This window comes from Lynx canadensis, chromosome C1, assembly GCF_007474595.2.
Source record: "Lynx canadensis isolate LIC74 chromosome C1, mLynCan4.pri.v2, whole genome shotgun sequence".
Lineage (NCBI taxonomy): Eukaryota > Metazoa > Chordata > Mammalia > Carnivora > Felidae > Lynx > Lynx canadensis.
Window position 1 is genome coordinate 85113736 of NC_044310.1, and position 19440 is coordinate 85133175.

The 19440-nt window shown below is 36.4% G+C and overlaps 2 protein-coding genes across 2 annotated transcripts in view; one reads left to right on the plus strand and one right to left on the minus strand.

Moving 5' to 3' along the window:
* TRMT13 (tRNA methyltransferase 13 homolog) lies at positions 1-19299 on the plus strand. The gene is given in 14 exon segments (XM_030324323.2): positions 1-264; positions 2983-3029; positions 3118-3184; positions 5119-5144; positions 5146-5178; positions 5363-5433; positions 5589-5695; positions 6040-6065; positions 6067-6187; positions 6190-6204; positions 8775-8847; positions 13828-13902; positions 16662-17094; positions 17398-19299. Coding segments are annotated over 14 exon segments (1437 nt in total). The 5' UTR covers positions 1-117; the 3' UTR covers positions 17594-19299.
* The window catches only part of LRRC39 (leucine rich repeat containing 39), a 20780-nt gene continuing 18558 nt past the window's right edge, over positions 17219-19440 (minus strand). The window contains exon 9 of the mRNA XM_030324321.1: positions 17219-17873. Within this exon, the coding sequence (XP_030180181.1) occupies positions 17818-17873 (56 nt within the window). The 3' untranslated portion in view covers positions 17219-17817. The remainder of the gene's footprint in view (positions 17874-19440) is intronic.

A 19440-nucleotide genomic window follows, 5' to 3' on the forward strand; every position in this document is an offset into this window, starting at 1 on the left:
TAGCCTGCGTGGCGGGACTCGAGGTGGCCATATTTGTTAAGGGAAGAGGACCCAAGGGAAGCGGAGAACTTTTCTTCCCTTCGCCTAATGTTTGCCATCCCAAACGAACCCTGAATTATGGCGGCTTCTGCGTCGACCCCCCACACGACTGACTTTCCAGCTGAGGGTCGATGCAGTTACTACGTAGAAAAGAAGAAGCGGTTCTGCAGGATGGTGGTGGCAGCGGGGAAAAGGTTCTGTGGGGAACACGCTGGAGCCGCGGAGGTCTGGTATTACCCTACCCTCTCGAGAGTTGGAAATAAGTTTCTTGGTCCGGCCCCTCGCCTCTGACAGATTTCTGCTGTCACCCTGGATATTCTAGATTTTCCTGTACTAAGCGCAGTCCTGCTCTCCCTAAGGAGCGATGATGAGTCTTAGTGAAGTGCAGTGGTTTCTTGTACTAAGTAGAGCAGCGCCAGTAGTAACCCGTTCATTTTGATCCTAACTCTTGGCAATACTAGATCTTAATTTTACGCCAGACCACCGTCTCTTACACTCCGCCCACTCTCCCCTTTCCTGAGGGTAAAGGTAGTTTAGAAAGAATAGTGGTCAAAGATCCCAAGGTTTCACTAATTGTGTTCTGATTGTTTTGTGAGTGATAATCACTTCTTTGTGAATGCGGTTGAGAAACTTTTGAAAAAAATTTATTTATACATACGAGTCTTTAATTGTTGAAAACAAACTGATGGTTACCAAAGAGGAGATGGGTGAAACAGGTGATGGGGATTAAGGAGTGCACTTCTAATGAGCACCGAGTGATTAAAATAAAAACGTAAGAAATATTTACTTAGAGTACAATCTTTTGAAAGTAACATAACTGCTGAAAGGGGTAAGGAAAGATTTAAAATCATGTAAGAATTGGCTCTTTTTCAAATCGGTAACAGGAAGGGTACAGTTTAGTTTGATAATACAGTTATACATATAATTGTACTGTCAAACGATATACAGTTGACCTTCGAACACGTATTTAAACTGCGCAGTCCACTTACATATTTAAAGATGAGATAAACATCCCTTGATCAAAAAATGGGATTTCTGATAGAAGAAAGTTTTGTTCTCACTCTGAAACCTTCTACTTCACCTTAATGAGACATCTGGAAGATGAATGCAGTTGGTGACAGTAGTAGAATATGACTAGATCCTTACAAGCTGATTGGTATTCCTGGAGAGGAAGGAGTGTTGTTATTGGTCCCTTGAAGAAAAATTGCAAGATAAGTGAAAACACTTTGCATGACACGATTTGGTTTTCAATGTGGCATCCTACTGAATCTGTGATTTATGATATAATGGGGTGTATGTTTCCATCTTTTTGTCTTAAGTATCATATGTAGTTGAGACCACTTGTACACATATTTACCCACTGTTTGTTGTTGTTTTCTTACCCACTGCTTCTTAACTGGAGGTGATTTTGCCCCCCAGCAGACCCTTGGCAATGTTTGCAACATTTTGGTTGTCACAACTGAGGAGAGTGTTCCTGGCACCTAATAGATAAAGCCAAAGATGCTGCGAAATATCCTATGATGTGGAGGACAGCCCCCCACAAAACAGAATTACCCAGCCCAACATGTCAGTAGCGCCAAGGTTGAGAAACCCAGTTTCTAAACCCAAATAATAAAAGTGCTTTTTTCCCCCAACTCTATGGTTAGGCTTTGGGGAGTCAACGTAGAGTCTTCCCTTTTCATGGAGGTTGTATTTTAGAGTCAGCAAATAAGGAAGAATAATGCACAGTTTTTCAAAAAATATTGAAAAGTCTCTTAGCTTTCCCATGAAATTCAGTCATTTCATGGGTATACTGGGAGGCATTCAGAACTGAAATAAACTGAAAAAAGAATTGTTAATAACAGTGAACAGTTAGCATTTACTATATGGCCCACGACATGCCAAGCAGTTTTTTTTTTTTTTTAATTTTTTTTTTTTTTTAACGTTTATTTATTTTGGGGACAGAGAGAGACAGAGCATGAACGGGGGAGGGGCAGAGAGAAAGGGAGACACAGAATCGGAAACAGGCTCCAGGCTCTGAGCCATCAGCCCAGAGCCTGACGCGGGGCTCGAACTCACGGACCGCGAGATCGTGACCTGAGCTGAAGTCGGACGCTTAACCGACTGCGCCACCCAGGCGCCCCACCAAGCAGTTTTTTAAATGTACTTTTAATATTAGCTCACTTAATTCTTACAAGCCTTAGGAGGTGAGACATACTCTCATCTTTTAGATGAGGCAATGAGCCTACCTCAGGTCATTGAGTTAGAAGTTGATAGATCAATCCTAGGCAATCCTACTGACCTATGGTTTTAACTATTACACTATCCTGTTGCATACAGATTCATAAGAATATTGAATAGAATTGCTAGCACTATTAATTCTCCTTTGGTTTTTTTCTAGCACATGTAGTTAAATTCACGTAACTTAGAAACAAATGGGCTATAGCTCTGCTATACTGAAAACTTGCAAAGTCAGTAGGATTATGGCCACATACCAAATGGTTAAAATACCATATTTTATTGTTTCTAAGATAACTTCTTTTTCTCACATTTTAACATCTCTGAAATCAGAATGCACCTTAAAATCCATCACATGTCATATTTTAAATCGGCAGCAGATTTTTCTTCGGGGTGCCTAAAGTAATAGTGCAAATTATAGTCAGTGCTATTATAGATTCAAAATTCCATAAGTAGACTTTCTCTATAACCTATTTGAAGTTATAAACCCTTGTTGTCCAAAGCAGTATTTGCTCATGTATACATAAACCAGCTATGTTGGAGATTTTTGTTGTCAAACTCTGTGACCTGATTTTGTCAGTGTTTTATTAATGTCCTTTTAAGGTTTCCTTACCTTGTTTTGGGAATGCATAAGCTTATGATTACACTGAAATTATATTTAGTATCTGTAAGCAACAAACGTGATATTTTTTTTATACAAATAAATACATCATTTTTCTTTATTAGGAAGAAAATGCTCGGAAGAGAATTCTGTGTCCTTTAGATCCAAAACAGTAAGTATGGGTCAGATAAGGGTTTTTCTATGCTAGAAAGATTAACTGTCACAAGTCTTATTTTAAATAATTTTCTCTTTAAATTTAGCACAGTATATGAAGATCAACTAGCAAAACATTTGAAAAAGTGTAACTCAAGAGAGAAGCCAAAACCTGTAAGTGTTTGATCAGTAAAACTGAGTGGTGAAATGTGTGGTATATAATGTTTATGTGTACTTAGTTGATTACAAATGTGAATATTTAACAAGGCTCTGGCCTCAGGAGACTTGAATGTAGTAAATGCATTTGAGTATATATATAGACTATGAATCCACTTGTAGTCCTAATTCAGATAATAGAATTTTATGCAACAGGAGTGTCATTTAGAAAATAATTTCACAATTTATTCAAAATATTTATTTAGTGCTTACTAAATTTATTTCAATAAAATATGGTCCCCGCCTTTAAGGAGTTTGAAAGTAAACTTGTAAATAAGGGATATTATTTAATAAGTTCAATCAAAGAAGTAAATATGTGATAAGAGCACAGACTTGTATAAAACTTAAAATTATAGCCAAGGGGTCAAGAAAAACTTCCCAGAGAGAAAAACACTTGAGCTGAGTCTTGATTTGGCAAAGAAAAGGAAGAGGAGGCCTTCTAGGTGGAAAGAACTGTATGTGCAAAGGCAGAAATTGAGAAACTACATTGAGACTTTCAAGGAACTTGGACTTTATTCTGAAAGATGTGGGGAACTACTGAAAGATTTTAAGCTAGGGAATGGAATGGCCATATTTACCTCTTACAAAACTTTCAGAGCAGTGTGGGAGGATGGCTTGGAATTAGAATGACTAGTTAAAGGCTGTTGCTGAAATCCAGGTGGGACATGATAAGAGACTAAATGAAAGAGAATAGAAAAGGGTAGAGAATAAATGCAAGAATTATTTAGGTAGCAGAATCAATAAAACTCAGTGACTAAAAACTGAGAGTTGGATATGTGAGTCTGAAAGTCAGTAGAATAGTTAATTTGGAGGTCAAATACATACAGGTTATAGGCCTTGGATTTTTAAGTTACCCAGGGTAAGAGATTAGAAGGGTGAGGGAGGAACTTGTTTATTCCACAGATATTAATTGAACATTTATGCCAGACATTGTACCAAGCACCCTGGCTATAAGAACATTACAGTCTAGTGGGAGAGACAAAAAATACAATATTGTCTATGTTAAAATTGATTAAGTACAGAGTGCTATGAAAGAATAAAGGAGATGAACCTAATCCTTTTTTGGGGAGAAATAGGGGGTGAAAGAGATGGGAAAGGAGTGAGGAGGCTTCTCTGAAGGAGTATCACATATGAGACCTACAGGTCAAAGGAGAACCTGCCAGACAGGGAAAAAAAACATATGTAAGGGCCTAGAAGTGAGAGAGCTGATAGCCTTGTCTGGGATTGGGCATTGCACATGACTGGAGTATAGAATATAAGGGGAGAGCTGAGTAGAAGAGGAGACTCAAGAGGTAGCAGGTGATAGAGCATGAGACTAAGGACAGAACTATAGGTGACACTGACAATAAAGGGTGAGCTGTTCCCACCGTTTAATAAAAAAAATTAAAGATATTTATTATATCACACAAAAATACATAAAATAGAAGAAACCAGACCTAAAGCTTTGTAATATCTATATCTTATCTGCTTTTGGACCTACTGCTTCTCTGCTAAATAGCCGTATATAGTTGGTACTTTGTTGTTTTTTACTCTTACACCATACGCAAAATTGACAACCTCAGTCTATATGCTATAGACAGGTGAAAACTTTAACAAAAATTACTAATGAGTTTCTTTAGACTATACACATTTATTCAGATAATGACTCACTAGAATATAAGATCCATGAGGACATAGAGATTTTTGTTGTGTTCTCTGCTATGGTGAATCCTTGACACCGAAAGCAAATTAAGGACCGCAGTAGGTGCTCAGTGATTATTTTATTCCTAAATGGGAGAAAGGGAGGATGGCAGGTACAGGGTATGGGAAAAAGAGAAGTATCAGTTTTTCAGCTTAATTTTTGTGAGCTCTTCACATTAATAACAGTATTGTTGTGGTTTTGTTTTATTAAGGACTTCTTTATTCAAGATATAAAGGAGGCTTAAAGATGAAACAGAAATACCTGAACAATGATAGTACTTGATTTAAGATTAATTTTAAAAGGGTTTGTAAGCTGTCTCCACACTGGGAATAAGCTATGTTCCACTTTTTGTTGGAATAAATTAATTGTTTTGAATTTAGAATGTATTTTCTATAGAATCCATATATTAGTGATGGTTAGTTCCCAAACCAGCTCATACCCCATTCTTGTATATAGGTTCCAATTTCTTCTCTCTCTGAAGAGCAGTTGGAAAACTTAATTAAGAAATTGCGGAGAGCAAGCGAAGGTAAGTCTGCCTCCAGTTGCAAGTTAAAATTTTTGGAATAATTAGGTGCTTTATGAGTTGATACCAATGTGGTTTAAAAAATATTACTACCATTGTTCAGAGCCCTACGGTTTCATGTTTGGTTGCTTAAGCTATTGTGCTTATATTTGGCACAGGTTTGAACTCTACACTTAAAGATCAAATTATGTCCCATCCAGCATTGCATGATGCCCTTAATGACCCTAAAAATGGTGATTCTGCAACCAAACACCTGAAACAGCAGGTATGTTTAGGCCATAGTAACTGTGCTAAAATTGGCCTTTTGTTCATTTGTCAAAAGCTAACATTCTTTCTAAATATAGTTATTAATGAGATTTTGTTTAATTTATCTTTCAGAGTACAGAATCTTTCCATTTCAAAAATATGTGGAAACATATATTAAAAACTTTGGCATGGATATGGTTCTGAGTACTGTTTTAAAATCTTAAAGCAAGAGAAAAAATTTAAAGCCAAACAAAAAATTACCAATGTGCACATGCTGCCATATGTAGAAATTACCTTGATGTTTTCCCCCTTGAGCCAAATGTGTTTGCTCTAGTTTATAAAATAATCTTGTGAAGTTTGCAGGCTTCTATTTTAGGTACATTGAAAAATTAAAGTTACTTGGTCCAGAAGATGTTTTGTTGAGTTTGGAGCAGGAAAAGGAAAATTGTCTCATTGGGTTGATATTGCCTTAAAAGATGCTGAAAAAGTTCACTTCATCCTAGTAGAAAAGTGACCACGAGATTCAAGGCAAGTGAAACCATGACAGTATATTAATAACCAAGCTGCACTTTCTTATTAAAAAAAAAATAAGAAAGAAAGAATGATACTGAGAAACACGTCGTTTTAAGAAATGAATGTTTTGGGCGCCTGGGTGGCGCAGTCGGTTAAGCGTCCGACTTCAGCCAGGTCACGATCTCGCGGTCCGTGAGTTCGAGCCCGCGTCAGGCTCTGGGCTGATGGCTCGGAGCCTGGAGCCTGTTTCCGATTCTGTGTCTCCCTCTCTCTCTGCCCCTCCCCCGTTCATGCTCTGTCTCTCTCTGTCCCAAAAATAATAAACGTTGAAAAAAAAATTAAAAAAAAAAAAAGAAATGAATGTTTTGCATTAATTGATGTATTTTTATTCTGATTATATTCATGACCTAAACTGAAGGTCATTTTTTAATCTAAATTTTGATAGTCCATTGAGCTGAGTTCTTAAAACTATTTGCAGAGATAAGAAAATATGTGGAAAGGGTCAAGCTCAAGCTAGGAGTTAAAAGTCTTGGGTCCTAACCTACCTGTGCCACCTACTAACTATTCATTCAGTTAACATTTACTGAACATACCATTAGGCACCATGATAGACATTGAGTGGAAGTCAAGACAAGTCCCTCGCTCTATTATTATATTTAGAAAGGAAAGACAAATGAATTATAGAGAAGTATCAAAACATGAAAAAAAAAACTGTACAAAGTACAGTGTAGGTTCAGAAGAGGGAGTGACATGTTTTATTTCAGGGAAGGGATGCAAATGGCTATATAGGAAAGGTGATGCCTGAGCTCTGTCTTGAAAGGAGAATCACATTTCCTAGATAGAGGGTTTAAGAAGCATTCTAGGAAGTATGAACAACGTAACCAAATACCTGAAACAACAGGGAAACATGGAAACATTTCTCTATGATGGGAATGCATGGTTCCAAGTAGAGTTCAGTGGTGATGAGGTGGGAGAGGAGGGCTAGACTCTGGAAGGTGTCATATTTTATGCCAAGGGAAGGCATTTGACTTTAGCCGGCTACATGCTGGGGATACAGGGGAACAAGTTTAGTTCTTGTCTTTGAGAAGCTTACATCTAGGGGGTAGACTTACGAGTATTTCGGTTCAGTTTGCTAATAAGCCTCTTACGATAATGGTGAGTACCAGAAGCCCTTAGGAGCATGAAGATAGAACACCAGCCTTAGTGTAGTGTGGGTCACAGAAGGTTTCCTAGAGGAAATAACTGCTGAGAGGAGATTGAAAGAATATGTAAATGTAAAGTTGGTGAAGAAACTAAAAGGGCTTTTTACTGTTTTGTTTTATTTTATTATTTTACTGTTTATTTTGAGAGAGAGAGAGAGAGAGAGGAGAGAGAGAGAGAATCCAAAGCAGGCTCCAGGCTCCAAGCTGTCAGCACAGAGCCCAACATAGGGCATAAAGCCACAAACCATGAGGTCATGACCTGAGCCAAAGTCAGACACTCAACTGACTGAACCACCCAGGTGCCCCAAGAAAGGCTTTTTAAATTTTTTTTTTTAATGTTTATTTATTGTTGAGACAGAGAGCATGAACGGGGGAGGGACAGAGAGAGGGAGACACAGAATTGGAAGCAGGCTCCAGGCTCTGAGCCATCAGCCCAGAGCCCGACGCGGGGCTCGAACCCACAAACCACGAGATCATAACCTGAGCTGGAGTCGGATGCTTAACTGAGCCCCCAGGCGCCCCAAGAAAGGCTTTTTAAAAGTTCATCCTAACAGTACCATTAAAGATATAGCAGAAGATTAATGAGAGATTAATGATAAGATTAATTATCCGGTAATTCAAGTAAGACATGAGCCAGAGCTGAGGCTGTTGCAGTAGGATGGAGAAGAGAAAAAAAGTGTGAGAAATGCTAAGTATTTGGAAGCAAGGAGACTTGTTGATTTATTAGTCATTAAGTATGAGAGAGGAGTTATTTCGGGTGACACTTTATGGCTTTAAGTGACTTGTGGTGCCTTTTACCCGAAATAGGGAATATACAAGGAGAAGAGGAAGAATAGGTTCGGAGAGAGAAATGATGAGTTTAGTTTTGAATGATTTTGCTGTTGAAGTAGAACTTTCTAGTTCACAACTGGGTATGTGCCTGGTGCTCATCAAAAAGATCTGGGCCACAGTGTAGATTTGTAAGTCATAGGCACATAGACATAGATCAGAATGGTGATTGTGATCTTTCAGAGAGAGTAAACGGAATGAGCCAAAAATAGTGTATTATGGGCTAGCAAAGGCAAAGGAGCTGGCAAATAACCTTAGGTTAGTCACTTAACATCTTTGAACCTTAGTTCCTTCATCAGTGAATTGGGACATTTTAGAGTTAAAGGAAATAATGATACATAAAAATTTGTAAAATTTTCGAGGCTTTTAAAAATGTATGATACTGTTTTAGAGTTTTCATCAAAGAATATATAATCTTAAATTTTTTAATTAGTGATTCTGTTTTTTAAGTATTAAAAAATAAGATGGGAAATTATTTCCTCCAAATTTTGAAAACAAATAGAAATCTTTTTAAATATAAAAAACCATTGTTATGACAATGTTATTTTTGTGCAGGTAGATGGCAAACACAGGAAGAAAAATTCAGTGTTTGAGAGACTTCAAATTGATATTCAGCACTTGTGTTTGAGTAAGTTGCATAACTTTCAGTTGCTCTACCATAAATCATAGAAGTTTCAAATTCTGAGGGTTGCTTAGAAATCCAATCATGCAGAACAGTGCTTCAGTGAAGACAAACTAAAATTAATGCGTTGTTAACATAAAATGTTATATCTAACATTTGAATGAATGTAAATTGAATTAGGGTTGGAACTTTTTTCCCTTTTTTTTTTTTTTTTTTTTTTTTAAATAGAGCAAGCATGCAAGCGAGGGAGAGGGACAGAGGGGGAGAAAGAAAGAGAATCTTAAGCAAGCTCCATCCACGCTCAGCATGGAGCCTGACACGGGGCCCGGTCCCACAACCCTCGGATCACAACCTGAGCCAAAATCAAGAGTCAGACGCTCAACCGACTTGAGCCACTCAGGCACCCCAGGGTTGGAACTTTTTAAAATGGGTTTCAGTATCAATTAGAAATGAAGTGTCATTTTAGGAAAGAGTTTAAAAGTGTTAATAATATGTCCCTATATTATTTGTTTGTCTTGTTTAATTATGAGTCTGTTCATACCATACACTAGCCTTCTACCTATAATTAACATGACTTTACCTAAACTGTTAAAGAATTAAGGTAGTTCTTTGTCTAGCTGATGGCAAAAGATACTTTCTAGAAAGTAGCAAAGGAAATAATTCATCTCTCTGTATACAAGTCCCATTTTGTACACACACACACACACACACACACCCCCTTCAGTCCTACTCTTTGTGCCTTTCTGTACCTTTTTGTAGTTTTTCATATTAATATAGACATGTCCTAGTAACCTCTTCCATCCCACTAATTAATACAGCTTTGTGAAGCAACCCAGCATTTATATATAAATCACTGTATTTAAAATTATTTAACTGAGTATATTACTTTTCTAAAATTGAAAATTCTAGACAAGTTTTTATGGTGGGTGTTGAATTCTTATTAAGCATACTGAAAAGTAGCCTACCATATTTCTAGTTCTATATGACTATTCTGTGCCCACTCTGTGCCCCCATTCCATATTTTAAACCAAAATAAGAGAGATTAATAGGGAGCAAATATCTACAATCTAGTTCACTACTGCCCTTTTAGAATTTGTACCAGTTGAAAAATCTCTCTCCTGCTAAACAATGACCTAACCTAAAAATATAGCCACCAGTGAAAATGTGAATCATATGGGCGCCTGGGTGACTTGGTCAAGTAAGTGTCTGACTTTGGCTCAGGTCATGATCTGCAGACTTCCATACTTTGGCTTTTTCTTAATTTTGAAAATAAAAGACTTAATGACACACTGAGAGGGATTAAAGGTAATTTTGAAATGAGAAGATGACATTCAGTTAGAGGACTTCTCTTCCTGGGGGCACGGTTGGAAGTGACTATTCATCATTTTAGGGAAAGAGAAAGAACAGGAAGTTTCTATTGAAAGAGTTCACCAGAGACATCCCCCCTTTGTTTTTTCTTCATTTATTGTTTTTCTTTTTTGGGCTTTTCTTAAACTTACATATGTGTGGTCAAGAGTCAAATAGTGCTACAAGTTCTCAAGTTTTTATAAAAACAGCACCAACCACTTCCTCCCTGCCATGGTTCTCTCTTTAAATCCAACCACATTTACCTCTTACAGGTGAATTTTTATATTTATCTCAAGTGTCTAACAACAGGCTTTTGTTTTTGCTGCTCCTTTTTTTTTTTTCAACAATTATCTGCTGGTTTTTCCCAGTGGAAGATAAAGATTTTCTACTCCTGCCCCACCTCAAGTGCAAACACTTCCCATTCCTCATATTTCTAATATGCACTAAAGATTAAATCATCATTTTTTTTTATCACAGGAACATGTATTAAATTACTTTTTCCTGTACAGTTTTTTGTTGTTGTTGATAAATTAATAATTTATAATTTTGTTTACTTGGTCTTTTAAAAATGTATTTGTTGTAATACATTCATCAAGTATTCTATTACTTTCCATCTTCCTAAAATAATTCTCCCCTGTATCCTTCAGACATGTTCCAGTCCAGACTGGATGCCCTCTGTTCTTGGCGCACAATGATCAGCATTAAAACTCTCTTCAGTCTCATCCTAGGGATTTCTTCGACTCTCTGGATGGGAATTTCTTTTTCCATATTTTTTCCCACATCTTCCTCTGTTGAGTTACTCTTTCTTCGGGCAGAGCACCTCTTCCTATAGCTTCCTGAGAAACAATGCATTTGAGACCTTGCCTTGTCCGAAAATATCTTTTATTTTGCCTTACACTTGACTTGCCTGGGGATTTGTATTTCAAGGCTGAAAATCATTTTCCTTTAGAATTTTGAAAGTTTATTCTGCTAGTATTGTTTAAACATTCAGTGCCATTCTGAATCTTGTTCCCTTGTATGTGATCTGCTTTTCTGTTGAAATTTTATAGGCCCTTCTTTGTTGTCAGTGTTATGAATTTTCACAGGGATGTGCCTTCATGTGGTTATATTTTTATCTATTGTGCTGGACTCTTCCGTTTATAGCAGAGGTTCTCAACTGGAGCCCATTTTGTCCACCAGGGTACTTTGGCAATGTCTGAGACATTTTTGGTTGTCATAGCTGTGGGTATGCTGCTGGCATCTAATACAGGCCAGAGAGCTTCCTAGACCAGAGGCCTGCTAAATATCCTGTAAGGTATAGAGTAGCTCCCCACAACAAAATTATTGGGGCCAAAAAGTCCATAATGCCAAAGATGAAAAATCCGGATTTAGAGATTCTAGTACTCTCAGCTTTCTGGGAAATTTCCATGGCATTCTTTCTTTCATGATTTTCTCTACACCACTTTCTCTTTTCTCCCTTTACATAAGAATTCCTATGATTTGGGGTGCCTGGGTGACTCCGTTGTTTAGGCATCTGACTCTTGGTTTTGGCTCAGGTCACGATCTCAGATCATGGGTTCAAGCACCACATCAGACTCTGCAGTGGTGGTTCAGAGCCTATCTTCCTCTCTCTCTCTGCCTCTCTCGCATACTCTTTCTGTCTCAAAAATTTTTTTTTCTCATGATTTAGCTATTAGACCTACTGGGATGGTTTTCTACTCCTCTTGAATTCTTTGTTTTATGTCTTTTGGTCTCTTTTCTATACTTTCTAAAATTTTCCCAATTAATTTCTCCTATCATAGTTTTCATTTCTAAAATTTTTTTCTTTGAATTTACCTTTATTATATCTTGTTCTTTTCTCTTAATTGCCATATCTTACCTTTCTGAGGATATTAATAATGGTTTTTAAGAATTATTCTCCCTTCATAATCTGCTTTCACCAATTTGCTCTTTTCCATTTGTTTTGGTCTGTCTCTTTCAACTTAGAGGCTGGCCTTAAACAGCTAGTGCTCCTTGATGGTATGTTCTTAGGATTGAGGGACTCAGCACTCCAAGTCCTCAGGTGGAATTGTTGACTCTGAGCTCCACTTTGGGGTGATCTGCCTAAGATGTGATCTTTCCTCTTGAGTTGGTCAGATTCCACAGAGGAGAATCTTCTGATCACCTACCTACAGGTTAAAGATCTGATTGCAAACATTCTGGGACCCAGTGGGGAAATCCATATGCACAACTCACTTATTCCTGCTCCTTTACCATACTTCAACTCTCAACTTCCTATTGTCCCTCAATCCACTGACCTCCTGATGCTCCAGATAATTCATGCATAGTCTTCTACCAAGTGGGAAAGAGGTACTCACCAAGTAGCTATGAGGTGGGGATCTGACTACTTAAGTAGACTTTCCACCAACACTATTGTAGCTACTCAGCTCCACTTCCAAGGTACCTGATACCCCCAATTCTTAAGCCTTTTGAAGATTTGTGGAATAAATTTGGTTAATTCTCAGCCTTTCCCACTTTTGTCTCCTTTTGACCTCTTTCAGATTTTGTGAGTTTATACCTTTTCAGAAATCCTTTAATTCTCATTTTGGTAGAGTTTTGGGAGGGAGCAAACCAGATACTTGTATTCAATCTACCATCATTTCCCAGAAGTTCATCTGTTCTATTTTCCAAGCCCAAAGAAATAGGGGAGAGAGGAAATGAGGTAATTTTCAAGCATAAAGCAGAAGCGCTTTCTTAGACACCCTTTCCCTTCACCCTAACTGATGGTAAGTCTCTTGAACTATCTTAATTTAAACTTCTATCTTCCCTGACACAGGCAAACTATTCCACTTGGTACCAATTTCTCCTGGCATGTAATATAATACATTTGAAAGCAAGCAACAGAAAAGTTGAATTTACTAAGTACTTCCATTGGACTGTTCCACTGTACTAGGTGCTGTGGCTGGATTTGTAGTGGGAAGCATACTTTTCATTTCGGAATCTTAGAAAAAGGAAAATGAATGGGGAAAAAATGGAGGCCATAACGAATGTAGTACGTTTTACTGCATTACCTTGTGGACTTTTTTTGTTTTTTTTTTTTACTTTTTCAGGACTGTTATGAATATTTTCTTTTTTTCAAAATAATGTGAAAAGCTTAAGAAAACATTTTATTTTTGAACATGAAGATATATTTAAAACTATATAACATATAATACGGTTATAATATCAAATATAATATGTTATAATACATATTATTAATATATGTTTATCATGTGTATTATTTGTTCAAAATACATCTTCTAGCAGGGAAAGTTTTGAGTTCTTTTATCAATGTGTTAATAATATTTAGCAAAAAAAGGCTTCTACAGAGGAAAGTCCTGGGTCAGTATGTAAGAAATAACGTTGGCCTAAGAGTCAAGAAACTTTAACTTGAGAGGAAAGGCGAGAGGGAAAGAAAAGGGAAGAAAAGAAGAAAGAAACTTTAATTCTAATTCTGGCTGGTATTTATCAGGTCACTACATCTTTGAGTCTCTCATTCATCAGCAATAAAGTGAAGTTTTTGTTTCAGTCTCTTCACGCCCTAAAATCTAAAGGTTCAAATTGGTTCTCTCTTTTAGAATGCCATGTGAATGCCTTATCTCAGAAGAGAGCTAACTCGGTTCTCATTTACTTTTATTACAGACAAGATTCCTTTGCTAAGCAAAGAAAAACTACCCGTGGTAGGAATTGGAAAGCATCTGTGTGGTGTGGCAACAGGTACGTAAACATACTAATGATGTTTACATACTAGACAAGCACATTAAGTTTTAGCTTTATATGGTCCCAAACATTGAAATAGTCTCTTGAGTAGTTTATACCACTTATGCTTAAACTCATTAATTTTCATAGTAGCACTGGCCCTGTGTTATATCAAATATAGCATTTTCTTATTTATCTGCTCATTTTGGCCATTTGACAGGATGAATTAAGAGTTTTTTGTGTAAATACTGAGTCATGAGACTTTGGGTTATATTTCAACCGAAAAGGAGACAAATCATTTATGGAGACTGTATAATTCCACCCCAGAAGCTACTGAGTTTTTTGAGGAGTTGCTTGGGAAGGATTCTGAAACCTCTCCCACCAGAATATGGTTATGTACCAGGATTCTGGGGAAAATGAAAAAAGAAATGCTAGGTAAAAAATCTAAGATCTTATCTTAGCACTTAGATTTGTCAGGTGTAGCATGGTAAAGTAGAAAGAGCATCGGATAGTCTGGGATTCAGCTGTGCTGTGTAACCTTGGCAAATTACATAACCTTTCTGAGCTTTGGTTATCTCATCTGTAAAACAGGAATAATAACATATAACTTACCAGGTTACATGTGAGTATCTGGCGCATATTAGTATTCAATGAGTGTTAACTACTGTTACGTCTTCTTCCTGGCTCCTGCTGATTTCCTCATCTCCCATCCGGGAATCTTGGAGCCTCCATAAAATGTTACTCAATTTGGCCAGAAATGGCTTTGAATATTGTATATCTGTGTTGTCCTTCATAGTTTTTAAGAGGACTTTCATGTACCTTATCTCATTTAACCCTCAGAAAAGCCTCTAAAGTAAGCCAACTCTATCCTGGGGAGGAATAAAAGCACCCTCATTTACTCTTACCCATCTAACTCAAGTTTCTCCAAAGTATAATCTATATTGGCCATTTTTCCTTGTTCCACACTTTCCCCTCTTGATTCACTCTATCTGAATTCTCCATCACTCTACTGTCTTACTGAAAAATCTCTGCTGCAGTTGCTTGCCCTTCTTAAAATTGTTTCCTTCTCCTTTGTGATTCTTCTTGTCTGATTCTTCCCCTACATCTATGCCATTCTTTCTGGTTTTCTCATGGTCACCTTCCACTGCCTGTTCTTTAAATACTAATATTTGGACCCATTGGCTGCACACCTAATATGTCTTTCCCCTTAAAACTCTTCAATAGTTCCTAATACTTACAGCTTAAAGTCCAAGCTCTTTAACAGGACAACCTGCTGTCAGTGTGGCCTCTGCCTTCCAGCCTTTGCTAGTCCCTGCTTGCCCCTTTACTGGTCAGCAAATTAAAAGCCTGTATACTTTTCCCATGTACTGTACTGTGTCAATTTCTAATTTCCATAATGTTTATCATCATTCCATCTGCATATCTCTACCTTATTGTGTTTCAATTTGTTATATAATAGCTAATTTAGTTAACTATGTTTAATTCTCCCACTGGACTGTGAAATTTTTGAGCACAGGGAATGTGCTAACACAATGGTTGGCATATAATAGAAACAGTAAGCATTTGAGTGAATGAATAATCTTGGCCACCACTTTGCTGTGTGTCCTTGTCCCTTTCTTTGGTGTGTGGCTTTGTCCTTTAAGTTCTTTGTAAAGCAGAGGTTGAAATAGATTGTTAAAGCTACTTCTGATTCTAAAATAACTTCATTCTTTTAATAGTTTTTCTGGGTATTCACATTTCTGAAAATCATTTGCTTAGGTCTAATACAAATAAAACAGTGACTGACTATATTTTGTCAGGAAATAATAGTTTATGAAATAATAGATTAGCTATCCCTTTCTCCCAATAATGTTTGTTGACTTAAACTCATATATTGAATTAAATTTACTAGTAAAAAAATCACTTAATAGTCACTGGTGACATCTTAGGGTAATACAATTTTAAAATATTTATGTTTCTGATTGACTAAGCACAGCATGCCAGTCTAATCAGACAGAAAATATGGGTTTCACAGCATAATTTTGGGGTCTTTCCAGTATTGTCATCAGTATAGTGGTCTTCAGTGGGAAATAGTCTTACTCATCAAAAAATCTATTTGTTTAGCTTTTAGGTTTAAAATTTTCATTTTAATTTGGAGTACATTCACCTCTAAGTTTATGTGTATAATCATCGTTACATCGCAAAGCTTGCACACAAAAGGTACTCAGTAACTAACTGCTGAATGAATACATAAATACCTGTAAGGCTGCTCAGTGAGGCCTACTTTCCACAGTCTGACTCCCTCTTCTCAACTCTTCAGCTCATCAGCTTTTGCTGTGAACACCTTACATTTCAGGACTCACACCTAACATTAAATCTCAGCAGATGCCTTACCCCTCAATTTTTTTCTTTGGGTTTCTTAAACTCAAAACTTTCCTGAAATGTAAGTGTAGATGAATAATTTTTTTCTGTACAAGTCATTTCCTCAGCTAGAGCAGGAAAAATGAGAGCCAGTTTAAGTAGTTGGACTAAAAGTTTTTACAAACTCTAGATCTTAAGCTTCAGACAGTTTTGGGGGGAAGTAGATTTTATGCAGAATAAGTCACCAGAGAAAATTAGATGCTAACAAGAACACAGCAAACATGAACAAATTGATAATTCATGGATGAATTATGACAAGTATAAAGCTAAGTAGGTTTTATTGTTGGGATTTTAGAAGCCATACTGCTGAATAAATGTAAAAAATACTTATTTTTAAAGATGATGTGGTTTGGGGGGCCACATAATTGTGTTTGCAGATCTTGCATTACGATGTTTGGTTGAAACCTATGCTGCCAGTTGTGAGGAAAGGAATGAAGAACCTTTAGCCAAACGCAGAAAGAATGATAAAACAGACAAAGAAATTAACCCTTTGGCCAAGGAAGGAAATGAGAAAAATGTCCCAGAGAAGTGGACCCCTGTGGCTGGCATTGTTATTGCACTCTGTTGTCACCACAGGTGTGATTGGAGACATTATGTGGGCAAAGAATATTTCAGGGCTCTAGGCCTTGGAGCAGTGGATTTCCACTACTTCCAGCGAATGAGTAGTTGGGCAACTTGTGGGATGCGAAAAACATCTTTGGAAGCCTCCAACGTGACCTCAAAGAGAAAAGATAAGCACAGTGATGACAGTGAAGAGCATGACGATGGGGGATGCAGAATCACGGACGACAGCACTGAGAGTTTGCCTGGGTAAGTGACTACTTTGAAATGCACAACACTAAGGCAGAAATGTTTTGTTATTGCTTCAGGTTTTTTTTAGATAAATGTTACCAAGAATCTATTGATGAAGATGCATTTTACCATCCAATTTTAGAATAAGTTAAAATACACTTTTATTGTGGCATAAATAAAATGTATCTTGGAAACATGGAACATAGCACCTAGTATATCATGGGTTACTTAGCAACTTTTATCAATAAACAGAAGTGACTACAATAATTTTTTCATAAACTCCTACAAATTTTAATGATGTTTTGTGTTTATTCGATTTAGGCTCCTTACTGTTGAAGAAAAGAAGAAAATAGGGCATCTTTGTAAATTGCTGATTGACCAAGGCCGAGTCGAGTATTTACAGCAGAAAGGTTTCAGTCCTGCTTTACAGTATTATACAGATCCTCTAGTGTCTTTGGAAAATGTATTGTTAACTGCTTTACCAAATCATTCTTCATCACCAGAAACAAGTGCTTAATGGAAAAGAAAATTTGAACCTCTGTCTTCCACCAAAAAAAATTTTTTCAATTGTATTTTTATATTCATGAAAATATAATTTACATAGCAGATAATGTGAACTTTAAAAAATGTTGTAGCCTCATTGAACTTTGGTAATAGCTTTGATTTTTACTTTAGAAGTACAAACATTGAGTTCACCAAATTCCCAAAGTAATTCTCTTCAGCAGGGCATCTTGAGTTATATTATCCGTCAGTATTCATAGAGATTGGTAAAGTAGTTGAACAGTTGACTTGGTTATCTGAAACACACATAACATATCAGTACACAACCAGCACACTAACTTTCTATTTGTATTAATTTTGGAAAATTTTTCCTTGGTTTTATTCACTGCTCTTTAATTCTCAAGTTCAAGATGTAATGATCAATCATCAGTTCATAACAAGGGCCAATTTGAGAATTTGGTTTATGTATGGATTTTTTGTCCATTTAGATCTGGTAAGGATAATCAGTTGTGATTTTTTTCTAATGTAAACAAATTCAGAGATGTTCACAATTAATGAATTCACCTTCCGACTTCCAGAGCCATACCTGTATTTATGTATTAGCTGCATTTATCCATGACAAACAACAAAACTAAAGAGATGTTTTCAAGGGAAATAAGCTATTTCACTTCATTTTTTAATTGATTACCTAGTTAGAATTTCCAAAAAGATCAGATAAACCTCATTCACAAATTAAATTCGAATTTGCAGATAACTTCTGAAGTTAATTAGCTATCATATCTTTTAACAAGGACAGTTTTATACATGTAAGTACAGCTATAAGTATATTCTCTCCTTTTGGGGAAAGTAATTTGGAATGAAGTGGAAATTAGATAATGAAACCAAAAACAATTTCACATTTAGGCCTCATTTAACTCATAAGCAGTTTCTATGCACAAGCAGATATTAAACTGAACCTATGGTAAGGACTGTTACTCTCTTCATATTATTCTTGAATTATTTCTGCCTTTACTTGTAAAAATTGTCTTAATCATTGGTACCTTTGCCAAGACAAAGATCTGAATTACTAATTTTAGATCCTATAATGATATTCTTAGGTAACTTTTTTATCCTGTAAATAGATCTATGATTACATGAATTCTAAATTAGAAGCCTAGCCCATTTTTAATCCCTGGCCTTTCTACTTTAATCTCTTTTGTTTTCTGAGACTGCCTAGATTCAGATCCTACCCTACCACCTCAGGGTATGACCTTGAGCAACTGCTTAATCTCTTTGTGCCTCAATTTTCCTTTTTAAATGAGGGTGAAGATAATAATACTACCTACCTCAGGAGATTGTTGTAACAAATGAGATAACGTATGTAAAATGCTTAGAACAGTTCCAAGCACAATGTAAATACTCAATAAATATTAAGTGTTATAGTACTAATTCACAAATCTATTTTTAATAACAATAGGCAGGGTTGGTCTTATTATTTCTGCTTAAGTTGTAACCTTTTTTCTCTTTTATAATTTTTATGCAAATATTATTAAAGTAAGGTAGTTGGATTATTTCTAAAGTTAATTACTCATCTTCCCAAACAAAAGAACAGAAATGAAAGTAATACATCATTCTATAATTTACATGATTTTACTGGATCAGGGAATGCTAATTTGTGTCTTACAATCTGTTTTGCATCATTGAACAATTTATGCCGAGAAATAAAAAATATTCTACAACAGGCATAATCTCAACTATGTTTCATAAAACATACATACACACACATAAGAGTTACACTGATAACAGCCCTGCACGCATTTAACTTAATGATATGTTTCTGACAATGGTTCCAAGTACTTTATGCGCAGGTAAGTTTGTCATTAC